The following is a 19,732-nucleotide window of genomic DNA, read 5'->3' as shown; positions in this document are numbered from 1 at the left end:
TTTTTATTTTTTAATGTATTTTTTAAAACTAGCAAATTGAATCCAAAAATCTATAAAAAGAATAATACACCATGACTAGGAATGCAAGGATGATTCAGTGTTTGAAAATGAACCAGTGTAACCTACCATATTAACAGTCAAAAGAAGAAAAACTACATGTTATGTCAATTGAATTTTAGAATATTTTTGACAAAATTAAATGTTTATTCATGATTTTTAAAACTCATCAAACTAGTAAAAAGGACCTTTACATAAAACCTACAATTATTTATAATACTTAAGGTTAAAAAAAAAAAACCAAAGGGTCTATGTGGTTAGGAAAGATCTTAGAAAATATTTTCTATAATTTTCTTGAGTGTAAAATAAAATACAATGTTTTGGATGTAAGTTATCCGTATTTGGCAAAAGTAGGGAATTTTTAATACATATTCTTTGTTACATTGTATTGGATAGCTTCTATAACTTTTCTCCTAATAACAAATTGTTTAAAAGAATCTATAAAATTGATTTTTTTTCAATTTTCTGTCTGTCCCACTGGAAAACTGGATTTATTTCCGATGTTATAATTATTTGATTTTCTCCCTATTTTTTTCTAGATGTATTCGACACCAAAATGATTGGGGAGCTCTTATTCTAGTGGATGATCGCTTTAGGAATAACCCAAGTCGCTATATATCTGGTAAGATCTCAACTGGGCTTAGAGTAAAAACTAGTAACAATCTTCGTATTTTTATCGTGGTAAAAAACACATAACATGAGCTCTACCATCTTATTAAGTGCACAGTACAATATTAACTATAAACACAGTACTTCACAGTAGATATCTAGAACTTTTAAATCTTACATAACTGAAACTTAACACTGACTGAACAGCAATGCCCTGTTTCCCTCTCCCCCATCCCCTGGCAACCACCACTACACTTTCTGCTTCTATTAGTTTGACTACTTTAGATACCTCATATAAATTGAATTATGCAGTATTTGTCCTTCTGTAACTGGCTCATTTCAGTTAGCATAATGTCCTCAAGGTTCATCTATGTTATAGTATCTGACAGGATTTCCTTCTTTTCAATGACTGTTTAATATTTTATTTTATGTATACATTATACCATATTTTCTTTATCCATTCATCTGTCAGTAGACATTTAGGTTGTTTCCACCTTATGGATATTGGGAACAATGCTGCAATGGACATGGGAATGCAGATATCTCTTCAAGATCCTGATTTCAGTTTTTTTTGAATAAATACCAAGCGTAGGATTGGCGAATCATCATAGTTCTGAGTTTAATTTTTTGATTTGATACTGTTCTTCACAGCAACTGCACCATTTAACATTCCCACCAATAGCACGCAAGGGTTCCAATTTCTCCATATCCTCCCTAATGCTTATTTCCTTTTTTCTTCTTTCTCTTTTTTAAATTTCATAATGGCTATCCTACCAGGTATGATGTGATAGCACCTTGTGGATTTGATTTGCATTTCTCTGATGATTAGGGATGTTAAGCATCTTTTCTATACCTGTTGGCCGAATCATACGTCTTCTTTGGAGAAACATCTTTTCATTTGCTCATTTTTTAATTGAGTTATTTGGATTTCTTTGCATATCTGTTTTTTTGGTTTGGTTTTTGGTGTGTGGGTTTTTTTGGTTTATTTTTGTTTTTGAGACAGAGTCTCGCTGTGTCGCCCAGGCTGGAGTGCAGTGGCACGATCTCTGCTCACTGCAAGCTCCATCACCTCCCGGGTCCATGCCATTCTCCTGCCTCAGCCTCCTGAGAAGCTGGGACTACAGGTACCCGCCACCACGCCCGGCTAATTTTTTTACATTTTTAGTAGAGACGGGGTTTCACTGTGTTCGCCAGGATGGTCCCGATCTCCTGACCTCGTGATCTGCCCGCCTTGGCCTCCCAAAGTGCTGGGATTACAGGCGTGAGCCACCATGCCCGGCCTTGGTGTGTTTTTTGTTTGTTTGTTTGTTATTGAGATATAGGAGTTTCTTATATATTTTGGAGATTAACTCCTTATCAGATACATGCCTTGCAAATATTTTCTCCCATTCTGTAGGTTGCCTTTTGACTTGGCTGATTATTTACTTTGCTGCACAGAAGTTTTTTAGTTTAACATGGTCCTCCTTGTCGAATTTTGCTTTTATTGCTTGTGTTTTTGGTGTCATATCCAAATAATCGTTGCCAACACCAAGACTGGATAATTTATAAAGATAAGAGGTTTATTTGGCTTATGGTTCTGCAGGCTGTACAAGAATCCTGGCACCAGCATCTACTTCTAATGAGGGCCTCAGAAAGTCTACAATCGTAGCAGAAGGTGAAGGGAAAGCAAATGCATCACATGGTGAGAGAGGGAGCAAGAGAGAGGAGAGGAGGTGTGAGGCTCTTTTTAACAATCAGATCTCATGTGAACTAATTAGAGTAAGAGCTCACTCATTACGATGGAGAGGGCACCAAGCCTTTCATGAGGGCTCTGTCCCCATGACCCACACACCTCCCAGTAGGCCCCACCTATGACACTGGGGAACACATTTCAACATGAGCTTTGGAGGAAACAAATTACCAAAGCGTATCAATCCCCATTGACAGCCTGTTGAAGATCCGTTGACCATACATGTGTGGATCTGCTTCTGGGCTCTCTATTATGTTCCATTGGTTTATATGGTTTTCTTTATGCCAGTACCATACTTTTTTGACTACTACAGCTGTGTAATGTATTTTATAGAATCAGGAAGTATGATACCTGCAGCTTTTATCTTTTTTCTCAAGATTCTTTTGCCTGTTTGTGGTCCTTTGTCATTTCATATGAATTTAGATTGCGGCTGGGCATGGTGACTCATGCCTATAATCCCAGCACTTTGAGAAGCCAAGGCAGGTGGATCACGAGGTCAGGAGTTCGAGACCAGCCTGGCCAACATGGTGAAACCCCATCTCTACTGAAAATACAAAAATTAGCTGGGTGCAGTGGTGGGTACCTGTAATCCCAAATATTCGGGAGGCTGAGGCAGGAGAATGGCTTGAACCTGTGAGGCGGAGGTTGCCAAGACCGCGCCATTGCACTCTAGGCTGGGTGACAGAGTAAGACTCTGTCTCAAAAAAAAAAAAAAAAAAAAAAAAAAGAGATTGCTTTCAGTAGTATGGACATTCTGACAATATTAGGTGTTCCGATCTGTGAACATGGGATGTCTTTCCATTTATTTGTATCTTTATTGTTTTTCAGCAATGTTTTATAATTTTCAGTGTACGGGTTTTTGCCTCCTTAGTTGTTTATTCCTAGGTATTTTATTATTTTTGATGCTATCATAAATGGGATTGTTTTCTTAAATTCCTCTTTTGATTGTTTTTAGTGTACAGAATTGCAAGTGATTTTTGTATTCTGCAGCTTTACTGATTTGTTTAATAGTCCTAACAGGTTTTTTTTCAATCTTTAGGATTTTCTACATAAAAGATCATGTCATCTGCAAGGAGAGATCATTTTACTTTATTCTTTTTCAATTTGGATTCCTTTTATTTCATTTTCTTGCTTAATAGTCTGGCTAGGACTCTTAGTACAAAGGTAAATAGAAGTAGTGAGAATGTACATCCTTGCTTTGTTCCTGGTCTTAAAAGCTTTTCTTTTTTAAACTTTTTGAAGAAACATGCTTTAATTCCTTTCCCATTTTTCTTTTGCATACCTTCTATAGATATTTCCTTTGTGGTTACATGGGTCTTACATAAAACATAGTCATAACAATATTTTCAGCTAACAACTTAATTTCAGTTGTATTAAAAACTCTACACTTTTACTTTTCCCTATCACATTTTATTATTAAAGTCACAAATTATACCCTTTTATATAGTGTATCCACTAACATACTATTATAGTTATTTTCATACTTTGTCTTTTAACTTCTGTATAGAATTAAACATTATTTATGTATCACTGTTGTTATATTAAAGTATTCTGTATTTGTGTACACTTTTAACTTCATGAGCAAACTTTATGCTTTTGTGTTGCTGTTTAGCAGGCTTCCTTTAGCATATCTTGCAAGGCAAGTTTAGTGGTGAAGTCCCTCAGCTTTTGCTTATCTCGAAAAGTTTTTACCTCTTATTCATTTTGATAGATGGCTTTACCAGATATAATATCTTCACTGGCAGGTTTTTTTCTTTCAGCACTTTAAACATATCATCCCACTTCCTTATGGCATGCAAGATGTCACCTGAGAAATCTTTCTCTTTTTTTGGAGACAGGGTGTTACTCTGCCACCCAGGCAGGAGTGCAGTGGCGTGATCATGACTCACTGCAGCCTCAGCCTCCCAGGCTCAAGTGATCCTCCCACCTCAAACTCCTGAGTAGCTGGGACTACAGTCTTGCACCACCAGACCTGGCTAATTAAAAAAAAAATTTTTTTTTTAGAGATGGAGTCTCACTATGTTGCCCAGACTAATCTCAAACTCTTTGGCTGAAGCAATTCTCCTACCTCTGCCTCCCAAAGTGTTGGGATTATAGGCATGAGCCTTCATGCCCAGCCTGTTAACTGTCTTATGTGACTTCATTTGTATATGACAAGTTGCTTTTCTCTTGCTGTTTTCAAATTTCTATTTTTTTCTTTGACTTTTGACAGTTTGATTATAAAGTGTCTTGGTACAGACTTTTGGGTTCATTCTGTTCGGGTTCTCTGGGCTTCATGTATTTGGGTATCATTTTCCTCCCCCCAGATTTATTAAGTTTTTGGTCATTATTTCTATAAATAAGTTTTCTTCTCCTTTCCCTCTTTCTCTTTCTAGGACTCCCAGAATGTGTATATTGGTCAGCTTTGATGGTGTCCCATAAATGAAGTCATAAGGCTTCACTTTTTTTTCCATTTTGCTTTTTCCTTTTTGCTTCCCTGACTGGATGATTTCAAATGACTTGCCTTCAAATTTCCTGATTCTGAGCACTTTGAGAGACTGAGGCTGGTGGATCACTTGAGATGAGGAGTTAGAGACCAGCCTGGCCAACATGGTGAAACCCCATCTCTATTAAAAATAGGAAAATTAGCCGTGTGTGGTGGTACATACCTGTAGTCCCAGCTACTTGAGAGGCTGAGGCAGGAGAATCGCTTGAATCCAGGAGGCGGAGGTTTCAGTGAGCCGAGATTGTGCCACTGCACTCGAGCCTGGGCAACAGAGCGAGACTGTCTCAAAAAATAAAATAAAATAAATAAAATAAAATAAAATAAACAAATTTCCTGATTCTTCCTTCTGCTTGATCAAGTCTGCTGATGAACTCCTCTAGTGAATTTTTCAGTTCAGTTACTGTATTTTTAGCTCCAAAATCTGTTTAGTTCTTTTTTGTATTCTTTATCTTTGTTGAAATTCTCCTTTTTTTCTATATTATTTTCTTGAACTTGTGAGCATCATTTTGACAGTTATTTTAAATTCCTTGCCAGGTAATTCATATACCTCTTTTTTGGGGGGTTGGTTTCTGGAGATTTATTTTGTTCCTTTGATAGGGTTATTTTTTCCTGTTTCTTTGTTTCTTGTAACCTTGTATGGTATCCACACATTTGAAAAAAGAGTGTTTACTGACTGGTTTTGTACAGGGAACGACCTTCACTATCAGCCTAGGCAGGCATTCTGGGAGCCTCTTAAACCTTTTCCGTGGATCTGTCTTCTTTGGACTTGTCTGTAAATTCCTTATTAGAAATATTTGCTGGTTTTTTGTTTTTGTTTTGTTTTGTTTTTGTTTTTTTGGTCAGGGTCTCACTCTGTCACCCATGTTGGAGTGCAGTGGTACAATCTCAGCTCACTGCAACCTCGGCCTCCTGGGTTCAAGGGATCCTCCCACCTCAGTCTCCCAAGTAACTGGGACCACAGGTGTACACCACTATATCCAGCTAATTCTTGTATTTTTTGTAGACATGGGGTTTCACCACGTTGTCCACGCTGGTCTCAAACTCCTGGGCCCAAGTCATCTGCCTGCCTTGGCCTCTCAAAGTGCTGGGATTGCAGGCATGAGCCAACACACCCAACTCTCTTTTGTTCTTAGTAGATTCCAAGCATAGAGTATGCTAGGTCCAGTCAGTGCTCTATGACAAGCAAGACAGAAACAGTCCCTAGACAGCTCCTTGAAAAGCCAAGATGCTGGATGCACACTCCAGGCTTTTCTGTACCCCTGAGGGACTGGCCATCAAACTGTATGGTCCTCTGTTGCACTGTGGTTTCTGTGGAGCAGAAACTTGCTGCACAGTGCTTTTGTTCTCAGTGGTCCCTGGGCATGTAGGGTATGCCAGCTCATGTCAGCTCTTCAATACAGGTAAGATAGAAGCCAGTCCCTCGGGCAGCCTCCCAGAAAAAGACGTAAGGTTCAGTTTTCTCTTTTCTCTCCAGGGAGAAGAAACTAGGAGCTAACTCCCAATCCCATGGTACTATTCTGAAGTGGGGACCATGACGAGAGGGTGCCACAAATTTTCCTCCCCGCTTTGATGCAGCCAGTAGTATAATTTTTTTCTCACTTGATGGTTTCATCCAACAGTAAACAGTTTTCAGAGTCAATACCAGGAGTTATTATTAAAGAGCCATGGGATACATGTGTATCTCTATTATTACCTTTTTAAAAAAGTTCATTTTATTATGATAAAGAGATGTTAAATTTTGTTTTGGATTAGCCATGTGTGGGTGTGGACTCTGCCTTTTCAATTTCAGAGCTTAATTACTGCATTTGGTTTGATATTAAAACATAAAGCAGAAAACATTGCTTTGTTTGTTTTATCTTCCCTTTCCACATGAAGTGTGCAGTAGCATAGGTCAAACAGTAACTAAAGGCAAAAATGCTACGTGCTGGTATCTAGTCAGCAGGTGGAGCTCAGATTCTTTCAAGTTTTCAAAAGCAGACCATGATATTTTACATTGAAAAGGCTTTCTTTGATTATAAAAAGGTTGAAATGAAAAGGTAAACATAGTACTAAAATTCTTATTTTTATTTACTTATTTCTTTTTTAGAGACAGGTCTTACTCTGTTGCCCAGGCTGGAGTGCGGCGATGTGATCATAATTCACTGCAACCTCGAACTCCTGGCCTCAAGCAATCTTCCCACCTCAGCCTCCCAAAATGCTGGGATTATACGTGTGAGCCACCACACTCAGCCTAAAAATTTTCAGTTTTAGAGAATTTCACTTTTTTTTTTTTTTTTTTTTTTTTTGAGACGGAGTCTCACTCTGTCGCCCGAGTGGCGCGATCTCGGCTCACTGCAAGCTCCGCCTCTCGGGTTTACGCCATTCTCCTGCCTCAGCCTCCCGAGTAGCTGGGACTACAGGCGCCCGCCACCTTGCCCAGCTAGTTTTTTTGTATTTTTTAGTAGAGACGGGGTTTCACCGTGTTCGCCAGGATGGTCTCGATCTCCTGACCTCGTGATCCGCCCGTCTCGGCCTCCCAAAGTGCTGGGATTACAGGCTTGAGCCACCGCGCCCGGCCAATTTCATATATTTTTATGGTCTAATCATATTCCCCAAACGAACAAAATGAAAAACTTCAAGGGAAACGGCTTATTTAAAATTTTTTTAGTTTTAAAATCTAGAACTTAAATTTTTACCCTATAGTGACTTTTAAAACTAATTCCTCCAAAAGATGATGCTAGTTTTAGTAGTGTCAGCAGGGAATATTTATTTTGTAAAAGTCCAGATATCTGATTTTGCATTTCATTTGGAAGTACGCCATACTAGAAAACACCTTAAACTAAATAAGCAATTTGTGTGGGGAATTATGATGAAATTAAATTTGCCATATTCACCAGTTATTCTTAACCAGATAATATGTTTTCCCATCTCTGCCCTACTTCCACTGCCTCTTTTCTCTCTCCATTTGACAATTACTGTATATAAACAGAATGTTACTCATATGTTACTGATATATGAATGTTACTTTATATGTTACTGATACATATGTAGTAAAATTGCTGAATTGCAGAAAAAACATATGGAGAACCATTCTGTATATTCAAAATACAAATTAGATTACTTCACTAGAAAAAGCAAGTGTATTACCTTAGCATGTAATATTTTAATAACAAAGTAACCAAATTTTCCCCTGGGTTTACCTCTTTCTTTAGGACTTTCTAAATGGGTACGGCAGCAGATTCAGCACCATTCAACCTTTGAAAGTGCACTGGAGTCCTTGGCTGAATTTTCCAAAAAGCATCAAAAAGTTCTTAATGTATCCATAAAGGACAGAACGAATGTGCAGGACACTGAGTCCACACGTGAAGTGACCTCTTTAAAGTACAGTACCCCACCTTATTTATTGGAAGCAGCAAGTCATCTATCACCAGAAAATTTTGTGGAAGATGAAGCAAAGATGTGTGTCCAGGAACTGCAGTGTCCTAAAATTATTACTAAAAATTCACCTCTGCCAAGTGGCATTATCTCCAGAAAGGAGAAAAGTATGAAAAGTTCTTCCCATTTACCTTTGATAGAGAAGTCTTTCATTATATTTAGTGAAATGATATTTATTTGGGTATAGATTAATTTCCTTAAATATGGTGGTTTGTAATATAAGGTGTTATCATAAAGTAGTGAAACAGTATGGTGTACTGTAATGGGAACAAACTTTTGTCAGGAGACCAGAGCATATTTTCTGGTTTTCCACTAACTGGCTTTGCCACTTACTAGCTTTGTGATCATGAGCAAGTCATTTGACCTTTTTGAGTCATAATTGGGGGGAAAAAATGCCTGCCTAGCTGTCCCTTCAGGTTGGGTTGTAAAGGTCAAAATTATAAATATCACAGCATTGTAAAGTACCATATAAGTGGAAGATGTTATTCTAATGGCTATATAAAAATTTGGCCTAATTTTTTATATAGATATTTCTATTCTATGTGAACTTCTTTTCCTATATAGATAGTTCTCATGAACTTATTTATTTTTAGGAGGTGAGAGACATTTATTTTAAGTGATGAAAAGTAATTTTTTTTTTTTTGAGACAGAGTCTTGCTCTGTCACCCAGGCTGGAGTGCAGTGGCGCGATCTCTGCTCACTGCAAGCTCTGCCTCCTGGGTTCACGCCATTTTCCTGCCTCAGCCTCCTGAGTTGCTGGGACTATAGGTGCCCACCACCACGCCCGGCTAGTTTTTTGTATTTTTAGTAGAGACTGGGTTTCACCGTGTTAGCCATGATGGTCTCGATCTCCTGACCTCATGATCCGCCCGCCTTGGCCTCCCAAAGTGCTGGGATTACAGGCATGAGCCACCACACCCGGCGAAAAATAGTATTTTAAAATATTTTAGAAATAATCATCTGTATCAGATTGGCAAACTGTGGCCCATGGGCCAAATTTGGCCTGCTGCCTGTTTTTGTAAATAAAGTTTAATGAAATGCAGTCACGTTCATTTATTTACATATTGCAAACAACAGCAGAGTTGAGTATTTGTGTGTATTGCACTAGAACAGCATAATTGAGTAGTCGCAATAGATACATTATGCCCCACAAACCCTAAATATTTCCTATCTGGCCTGTAACAGAAAAGGTTTGCCAAACTCTGGTCTATACCATTGAATATAATTTCAGTTGTTTTAATTCATATATCCAAGGCAGGTGGGTCATCTGAGGTCAGGAGTTCAAGACCAGCCTGACCAGTGTGGTGAAACACCGTCTCTACTTAAAAAATACAAAAATTAGCTGGGCATGGAGGCAGCCGCCTGTAATCCCAGCTACTCAGGAGGCTGAGGCAGGAGAATCACTTGAACCGGGAGGCGGAGATTGCAGTGAGCCAGGATTGCGCCACTGCACTCCAGCCTGGACAACAAAAGTGAAACTCGGTCTCAAAAAAAAAGGAAAAAAATCAATTTTTAAACATTTATTTTGTAGTATATAAGTACTACAAAATAGCAGTACAAAATTCACTATAAATAGTGAATTCAAGCTGATTAACGTGGTAATCAGAAACCTAGGTTCTAGTCTCAGTCTTCTTACCAGTTTTATAACTTTGAGCAAATAACTTAGCCTTATGTCACTTTCCTTATTTATTAAATAAAAGAATTAGTCTAGGTAAGTTTTTCTCAGTCACCGGTTAGTGGATTTTCAAGGCAAATGTTTACAGCCTGTTCCCTCCTATGCTCAGCTCCCTTCCTTTTCCCTTTTACCCCTTCTTTCCTCATTCATTCTTGGGCTCCCTGGTGTGGAATTTGATAGTTTACCAGACAGCATTATAACTTGATCTAGGAAACACTAGAAACCTGAGATTTCTTTCAGAGTTAATATTCTGTTCCAAGATAAAAATCCACTAGTATTCGTTGGGGGTTCTAAGTTACGTATCCTATACAGTTATTTAGGCATTGCTAATAAATAATCATTTTAACCTAACAATTATGTTAGCTAGGAGCAGAAAGTTAAAGCTGTTAAATTCTTGTATTCTTAGATGATCCAGTATTGCTGGAAGAAGCAGTGAAAGCAGAAAAAATTGTGATTTCCAGATCTACAAGCCCAACTTTCAACAAACAAACAAAGAGAATTAGCTGGTCAAGCTTTAATTCTTTGGAACAGTATTTTACTGGTAAAATACCAAAGGCAACACCTGAGCTCGGGTCATCAGAGAATAGTGCCTCTAGTCCTCCCCGTTTCAAAACAGAAAAGATGGAAAGTAAAACTGTTTTGCCATTCACTGATAAATGTGAATCCTCAAATCTGACAGTAAACACATCGTTTGGATCATGCCCTCAATCAGAAACCATTATTTCATCATTAAAGATTGATGCCACCCTTACTAGAAAAAATCATTCTGAACATCCGCTCTGTTCTGAAGAAGCCCTGGATCCAGACATTGAACTGTCTCTAGTAAGTGAGGAAGATAAACAGTCCACTTCAAATAGAGATTTTGAAACAGAAGCAGAAGATGAATCTATCTATTTTACACCTGAACTTTATGATCCTGAAGATACAGATGAAGAAAAAAATGACCTAGCCGAAACTGATGGAGGAAATAGATTGGCTAACAATTCAGATTGCATTTTAGCTAAAGACCTTTTTGGAATTAGAACTATAAAAGAAGGAGATTCAGCCAGAGAAGTGAAAGCTGAGGATTGCACAGATACAAAGTTGAATGGAATTCTGCATATTGAAGAAAGTAAAATTGATGACATTGATGGTAAAAACAACTTTGATAAATGAACTGGAACTGGGAAAAACTCATGAAATAGAAATAAAGAACTTTAAACCGTCTCCTTCCAAAACTAAAGGCATATTTCCTGGTTTTAAGTAATAATACTTAACTCTCAAGCGAAGTAAAAATATGTCATCATGCTTATGTTAAACTCTGTTGTAAGTAATGTGTACATTGAATAAGTGGCATACTTTTTAAAAAACTATTTTATGTTCAGAAATGTAAATTTTATTATTCTTGAGTTTTGGGGTTTTTTTTGTTTTTGTTTTTTGAGACGAAGTCTTGGTCTGTTTCACAGGCTGGAGTGCAGTGGCGTGCTCTCAGCTCACTGCAACCTCCACCTCCAGGTTCAAGCAATTCTCCTGCCTCAGCCTCCTGAGTAGCTGGGACTACAGGTGTGCACCACCATGCCCGGCTAGTTTTTAGTAGAGATGGGGTTTCACCATGTTGGCCAGGCTGGTCTCAAATTCTTGACCTAGTGATCTGCCCTTCTCTGCCTCCTGAAGTGCTGGGATTACAGGCACGAGCCACTGTGCCTGGCCTATTCTTGAGTTTTTATAAAGTAATTCATACAAAATATTGTCCTCAAATAAGTCTTCCTTAGCTAAATGCAATTTAAAATTATTCAAAGATATTTAGAGTTTCCTAGGGCACGTCTAGTTTCACGTAAATATTCATATTAGGTGGTTCTCTTCATCCATTTGTTTTCATACTGATACATAAAGATTAATAGCAGTCTAATCTAGTCACACCTCAGTCATATTTCACTATAGATTTTACCTCAGATCAGTCCGAGACATTTTTAGAGATCACCATTTGTCTTGAAAGGTTTATTTCGTTATTAAACTGCCTATTTATAAGGTATTAAGAGAAATTAAGAAAGTGGTATGCATTTTTAATTGAAATTGTTTTACATTATTTGTATAATAAGCCTAAAATCAAACATGTCATACACAAATTGATGTAAAGATATAAAATGCCAAATGAAGTATTCTAAATTCTCTGTTCTAATTATTTAGCTTCATCATAATTGTGGGAAAAAATACTAGATCCTGCTGAGTATTATATATTTTTCCTAGTGGATCAGTGAGTACCAAACACTAGATTAGAAGGTAATTTCTACATTGTTTGGAAAGGGTGAAACGATTTCTCCCCTCTGGTATTGTTCTAGCATAAGCTTTAGTTACGCAATGACTAAGAAAACTTTATATGTAAATTTGATAAGCAAACCCACATTTATAGCTGCAGCCAAAATATGTTTCCTTAGAGCACAGTAATCCTTTCTGTGAATTTTGATCTTGTTTGTGTTTTTATTAATGAAACTGTGTCTAATCAAAAATGATTATAAAAGATGCTCATCTCTGACATCATTCCAGAAATACATTCATTGATCTTTTTTTAAGAAACATGTGTTATTCACTGGGCATTAGGACTTTTTGTGAGTAATTTGAATTGAAATTTTATGAGCTATCCAAGAATTTTGTATGGTCTATTATTTTCAAGTCATAATTTCCAGTAAGGATTTATTTTACATTTCATTTGGATAAATGAAATATTATACAGGTATGTGTTTGCTTTCATTTTGAGATATTTAGATTTTTACAGCTTGTTTTTATAGCATTTGATGTTACAACTCTAAGCATAGTTCCAAGACATTTAAAATTAGCCAGGTGACAATTTACCAGTTAAAGAATTTAGAATATATTAGATCCCATCTAGTATTATATATTTTTTCTAGTTGATTATTGAGCAGTAAGTACCAAATACTAGATTAGAAGGTAATTTTTATGTTGTTTTGAAAGGGTGAAACAATTTTTCTCCACTGGTATTATTATTAAACCACAGATAGGGATAGTAGGGTAGTGAAACGAATAAATACCTGGTAGAAGACAAGAGACTTGGGCTCTACACCTGGCTCTGCCACTAATTTGCTAAGTCATATTGGCAATCACCACACCCTTCAGGGAATTAGTTTCATCTGTAAAATGAAGAGGTTAGTACTATAAAATCATACAAATTTCTTTGTGCTTTAAGAATCTACAAAGCAATGTCTGTTGATATTCTGAGTCGATTTTCATTTGCTTTTGTTCCAGAACGCCTAAAATAAAGCATATTATTTCATAAAAAAGGTAAAGTGGCTCTTACTCATTTACATTTAGGGAACGATGGTGATGTGGTTTGGCTGTGTCCCCACCCAGATCTCATCTTGAATTGTAGTTCCCATAATCCCGATGTGTTGTGGGAGGGACCCAGGGGGAGGTAATTGAATCAGGGGGAGTGGTTACCCTCATGCCGTTCTCATAATAGTGAGTGAGTTCTTATGAGACCTGATGATTTTATAAGGAGGTTTTCCCTGCTTCACTCTCATTCTTCCCTCCTGCTGCCTGTGAAAAGGTGCCTTCCACCATGATTGTAAGTTTCCTGAGGCCTCCCCAGTCATGCGGAACCGTGAGTCAAGTAAACGTCTTTCCTTTATAAATTACCCAGTCTTGGATATGACTTTATTAGCAGCATGAGAACAGACTGACACAGATGGTATGAATATGTGCATAATAACTTGGAAAGCTAGATATTTATTTTCACAACGCTACAATTAAAACATTTTGAGGACTTTTGAAATTACCTTTAGAATTGGTAAACTACATGAGAAAATTAAGCATATTATTTTATGGTCATATCTTAGTGTTATTACCCAACTTCATCTCAAATACTTTTCCCTTTCCGTAGCTAGGTATGTTTTTGTTTGTTTGGTTTACATAGTCTTGCTCTGTCGCCTAGGCCGGAGTGCAATGGCACGATCTTGGCTCACTGCAACCTCTGCCTCCCAGGTTCAAGTGGTTCCTGTGTCTCAGCCTCCTGAGTAGCTGGGATTACAGGTGCACACCAGTGCACCTGGCTAATTTTTTTTTTTTTTTTTTTTTTAGTACAGACGGGGTTTCACCATGTTGGCCAGGGTGGTCTCAAACTCCTGACCTCAAGTAATCTGCCCACCTCGTCCTCCCAAAGTGCTGGGATTACAGTCATGAGACACCATGCCTGGCCTAGATATTTTTCATTCTTTCCAAAATTTAATTCTCCCTGAAGCTAAAAATTTTCATTACTAAGAATGTACATAGAGATGTGTCACAAGCCTTTAGTAATTCCAAAAGGTGTTTCAAAAATTTTACACAATGATAATCACTGTTGAAACAGGTGTATATTCCCCTCAGATCATGCCTTGGACCAAGATGATATTCCAAGAAGTGAACTGGCCTTTATAGTGTAGGATGTAGGCCATTGTCATTACTCATAACATACTTTTAAAAGAAATGTTTACAGAGTTAAATAAGTTAAAACATATAAATGCTTTTAAAAGAGCACCTGGCACATTGCAAGTTATTCATTATTAATTAGTAGGTAAATCGTATATCTGGAGTGCACCCTTGCTCTGTATGAAGCCTACACTAACTATAGATATATAGGTGATAGACTGACAATAAATAATTATTTGAGGAAAGAAAAATTATTTGGCTGGCTTTTTTTTAAGCTTTTGAGATATATAAGGTAGAGATTGTTTATCAAATAATTTATGTGACACATTCAATGCATATGAAATAGTTATCTAATACTGAATTTATTCAAGGATTGAAAGTATATAGAGCACACAGGCTGCAAACCAGGAAAACTACCAGTTAGAGAAAGGGCTTTATTCATGGAAGAAAGGTACAATGTAAAGAGTAGATGTTTCATGACTTGATTAGATTATTTAAAACTTTCTAGAATTGTGTTATAAAACTATTACTGTGTTTCTATGCACTTAGTTATTACATGGTTTTAAATTTGGCACTGTTTCTAAGTTTCTGATCTTTCAATTCAAAACATTAATTTTAACAAAAAGCTTTCCCCTGTTATTTTTCTGCAACTGGAATTTTTTGTATTGCTTTCCTATATTAAAACACATTTAGAATATTTAATTCTTTAGGGCTGCTTATAAAATTTCATGAAATCAAAGCACCTGTTGTATATTCACTTCAAAGACTGGTTATCATGGTCATCTGTAAGTGATGACATTCTTTTTGTATTTGATTACCACACAATTATTCTTGCATATGCCTCTTTTAAACCTCAGATTTCTCAATGAGTTACACAAGAATTTAACCTTTATGAATTCTTGGTGGTTTATTATCTATTTCCCTAGGCAAATGCAGTTAAATAGATAGTATTGATGAAAATTTTGATAATCACACACAAAAAAATTTTAAGACCAGATCAAACAATGAATGTAAGAAAGCTAAAACCTAATGTAAAATAACTGCAGAGCTATGAAACATACAATAAAGAACATCACTTCAGGAAATAGAAATTTGGAAAAGTGACCAAGGTATATGATCCTCTAGCCTTAAACAATTTTCATGTCTTAAAAAAAAAGAAAAAAAAAAAAGAATTTTGTTTCTTAAGTTTCATTTGATAGAACCATTAGCTGCCTAGGTTCCTGTACTCCATAATGGAGCCTTGTTATAATATACATGGGATCTGAGCCAGTGGATCACCTTATTGGTAAGACCACCTTATAATGAGGTGCTTTCAGTAACTAAACCCTCTTGGACCAGGTCCAAAACAACCCATCTTACACCAAATTCCACTCTGTAATAAACAAGCTTCAATGTATTGCAAAGAAAACAAAAGCTATATGAAATTTACTGTTCCCAGAAATTAACCTTCAAAAACCCAATGGTAAATACTGATTAAAAGGAATGTGTAACAAGGCATAATTAGGTAGGTAGACATTTTAGTACATTTTCTAATAACTGTATTTTCTTGGCTCAGTCTTCCTTTTTTTCGGGAATTTATATTATTTTGATTATCTTAATGCTTTCCTGAAAATCTCAGCATTTCACATGAAAATATTTTACATTAATATTTATAGAATTCAATATTAAAGTTTGATTTGGCTCCTTGCTATTATAAAATACAAAATTGTACAAGTGGCATACCATTTCTGTAAACTAGGTGCCATCATCTTTTATATGTGATTCATATATAGTTGAAAAGTTTTAAAAGTATTTAGTACTGGTTTGTTATTATTTTAGATGCAGTACTGTCTTGGTGTATTTTCCCTGTTTTTCTTTTTTTCTGTATTTTTATTTTTTTTGATTTATTTATTTTTATTATACTTTAAGTTCTAGGGTATATGTGCACAACATGCAGGTTTGTTACATAGGTATACATGTGCCATGTTGGTTTGCTGCACCCATCAACTCATCATTTACATTAGGTATTACTCCTAATGCTATCCCTACCCCAGGCCCCCACCCCCAGACAGGCCCCAGTGTGTGATGTTCCCCACCCTGCATCCAAGTGTTCTCATTGTTCAGTTTCCACCTATGAGTGAGAACACGTGGTGTTTGGTTTTCTGTCCTTGTGATAGTTTGCTCAGAGTGATGGTTTCCAGTTTCATCCATGTCCCTGCAAAGGACATGAACTCATCCTTTTTTATGGCTGCATACTATTCCATGGTGTATATGTGCCACATTTTCTTTATCCAGTCTATCATTGATGGGCATTTGGGTTGGTTCCAAGTCTTTGCTATTGTGAATAGTGCTGCAATAAACATATGTGTGCATGTGTCTTTATAGTAGCATGATTTATAATCTTTTAGGTATATACCCAGTAATGGGATCGCCAAATGGTATTTGTAGTTTTCTAGATCCTTGAGGAATCACCACACTGTCTTCCACAATGGTTGAACTAATTTATACTCCCAACAGCGTAAAAGTGTTCCTATTTCTCCACATCCTCTCCAGCATCTGTTGTTTCCTGACTTTTTAATGATCACCATTCTAACTGGTGTGAGATGGTATCTCATTGTGGTTTCGATTTACATTTTTCTGATGACCAGTGATGATGAGCATTTTTTCATGTGTCTGTTGGCTGCATTAAATGTCTTCTTTTGAGAAGTGTCTGTTCATATCCTTTGCCCACTTTTTGATGGGGTTTTTTTTTCTTGTAAATTTGTTTAAGTTCTTTGTAGATTCTAGATATTAGCCCTTTGTCAGATGGGTATATTGCAAAAATTTTCTCCCATTCTGTAGGTTGCCTGTTCACTCTGATGGTAGTTTCTTTTGCTGTTCTGAAGCTGTTTAGTTTAATTTATCCATTTGTCTATTTTGGCTTTTGTTGCCATTGCTTTTGGTGTTTTAGTCATGAAGTCTTTGCCCATGCCTATGTCCTGAATGGTGTTGCCTAGGTTTTCTTCTAGGGTTTTTATGGTTATAGGTCTAATATTTAAATCTTTAATCCATCTTAAATTAATTTTGGTATAAGGTATAAGGAAGGGATCCAGTTTCAGCTTTCTACATATGGCTAGCCAGCTTTCCCAGCACCATTTATTAAATAGGGAAACTTCCCTTCCCCATTTCTTTTTTTTTGGTCAGGTTTGTCCAAGATCATATGGTTGTAGATGTGTGGTGTTATTTCTGAGGCCTCTGTTCTGTTCCATTGGTCTATATATCTGTTCTAGTTACTATAGCCTTGTAGTATAGTTTGAAGTCAGGTAGCGTGATGCCTCCAGCTTTGTTCTTTTGGCTTAGGATTGTCTTGGCAATGCGGGCTCTTTTTTGGTTCCATATGAACTTTAAAGTAGGTTTTTCCAATTCTGTGAAGAAAGTCATTGGTAGCTTGATGGGAATGGCACTGAATCTATAATTTACTTTGGGCAGTATGGCCATTTTCACGATATTGATTCCTCCTATCCATGAGCGTGGAATGTTCTTCCAATTTTTTGTGTCCTCTGTTATTTCCTTGAGCAGTGGTTTGTAGTTCTCCTTGAAGAGGTCCTTCACATCCCTTGTAAGTTGGATTCCTAGGTATTTTATTGTCTGTAGCAATTGTGAATGGGAGTTCACTCATGATTTGGCTATTATTGGTGTATAGGAATGCTTGTGATTTTTGCACACTGTGTATCCTGAGACTTTGCTGAAGTTGCTTATCAGCTTAAGGAGATTTTGGGCTGAGACGATGGGGTTTTCTAAATATACAATCATGTCATCTGCAAACAGAAAAAAATTGACTTCCTGTTTTCCTAATTGAATACCCTTTATTTCTTTCTGTTCCCTGACTGCCCTGGTCAGAACTTCCAACACTATATTGAATAGGAGTGGTGAGATAGGGCATCCTTGTCTTGTGCCGGTTTTCAAAGGGAATGCTTCCAATTTTTCTCCATTCAGTATGATATTGGCTGTGGGTTTGTCATAAATAGCTCTTATTATTTTGAGATATGTTCCATCAGTACCTAGTTTATTGAGAGTTTTTAGCATGAAGCGCTGTTGAATTTTGTCGAAGGTCTTTTCTGCACTTATTGAGATAATCATGTGGTTTTTGTCATTGGTTCTGTTTATGTGATGGATTACATTTAGTATGTTGAACCAGCCTTGCTTCCCAGGGATGAAGCCAACTTGATCATGGTGGATAAGCTTTTTCATGTGCTGCTGGATTTGGTTTGCCAGTATTTTATTGAGGATTTTTGCACTGATGTTCATCAGGGATATTGGTCTAAAATTCTCTTTTTTTGTTGTGTCTGTGTCAGGCTTTGGTATCAGAATGATGCTGGCCTCATAAAATGAGTTAGGGAGGATTCCCTCTTTTTCTGTTGATTGGAATAGTTTCAGAAGAAATGGTACCAGCTCCTCTTTGTACCTCTGGTATAATTCGGCTATGAATCTCTCTGGTCCTGGACGTTTTTTGGTGGGTAGGCTATTAATTATTGCCTCAATTTCAGAACCCGTTATTGGTCTATTCAGAGATTCACCTTCTTCCTGGTTTAGTCTTGGAAGGGTGTATGTGTCCAGGAATTTATCCATTTCTTCTAGATTTTCTAGTTTATTTGCATAGAGGTGTTTATAGTATTCTCTGATGGTAGTTTGTATTTCTGTGGGATCAGTGGTGAAATCTCCTTTATCATTTTTTATGGAGTCTATTTGATTCTTCTTTCTTTTCTTCTTTATTAGTCTTGCTGGCGGTCTATCAATTTTGTTGATCTTTTAAAAAAACCAGCTCTGGATTAACTGATTTTTTTGAAGGGTTTTTTTGTGTCTCTATCTCCTTTAGTTCTGCTCTGATCTTAGTTATTTCTTGCCTTCTGCTAGCTTTTGAATTTGTTTGCTCTTTCTTCTCTAGTTATTTTAACTGTGATGTTAGGGTGTCAATTTTAGAGCTTTCCTGCTTTCTCTTATGGGCATTTAGTGGTATAAATTTCCCTCTACACACTGGGAGATTCTGGTACGTTGTGTCTTTGTTCTCATTGATTTCAAAGAACATCTTTATTTTATTTTATTTTATTTTTTATTATACTTTAAGTTCTAGGGTACATGTGCATAACGTGCAGGTTTGTTACATATGTATACTTGTGCCATGTTGGTGTGCTGCACCCATCAACTCGTCAGCACCCATCAATTCATCATTTATATCAGGTATAACTCCCCAATGCAATCCCTCCCCCCTCCCCCCTCGCCATGATAGGCCCCATTGTGTGATGTTCCCCTTCCCGAGTCCAAGTGAACTCATTGTTCAGTTCCCACCTATGAGTGAGAACATGCGGTGTTTGGTTTTCTCTTCTTGTGATAGTTTGCTAAGAATGAT

The 19,732-nt window shown here is 36.9% G+C and overlaps 1 protein-coding gene across 1 annotated transcript in view; it reads left to right on the top strand.

Annotated features, from left to right (window-relative positions):
- The window catches only part of BRIP1 (BRCA1 interacting protein C-terminal helicase 1), a 180,432-nt gene extending 167,194 nt beyond the window's left edge, over nucleotides 1-13,238 (top strand). The window contains exons 18-20 of the mRNA XM_023204671.2: nucleotides 597-679; nucleotides 8,072-8,401; nucleotides 10,376-13,238. Coding sequence (XP_023060439.2) covers nucleotides 597-679; nucleotides 8,072-8,401; nucleotides 10,376-11,124 — 1,162 coding nt within the window. The 3' untranslated portion in view covers nucleotides 11,125-13,238. The remainder of the gene's footprint in view (nucleotides 1-596; nucleotides 680-8,071; nucleotides 8,402-10,375) is intronic.
- Nucleotides 13,239-19,732: the final 6,494 nt, after the last annotated feature.

The sequence above is a fragment of the Piliocolobus tephrosceles genome, chromosome 16, assembly GCF_002776525.5.
Source record: "Piliocolobus tephrosceles isolate RC106 chromosome 16, ASM277652v3, whole genome shotgun sequence".
In the NCBI taxonomy this organism is placed as follows: Eukaryota; Metazoa; Chordata; class Mammalia; order Primates; family Cercopithecidae; genus Piliocolobus; species Piliocolobus tephrosceles.
The sequence above is the reverse complement of the archived record's forward strand: the minus strand, read 5'-3'. Positions and strand labels throughout refer to the sequence as shown.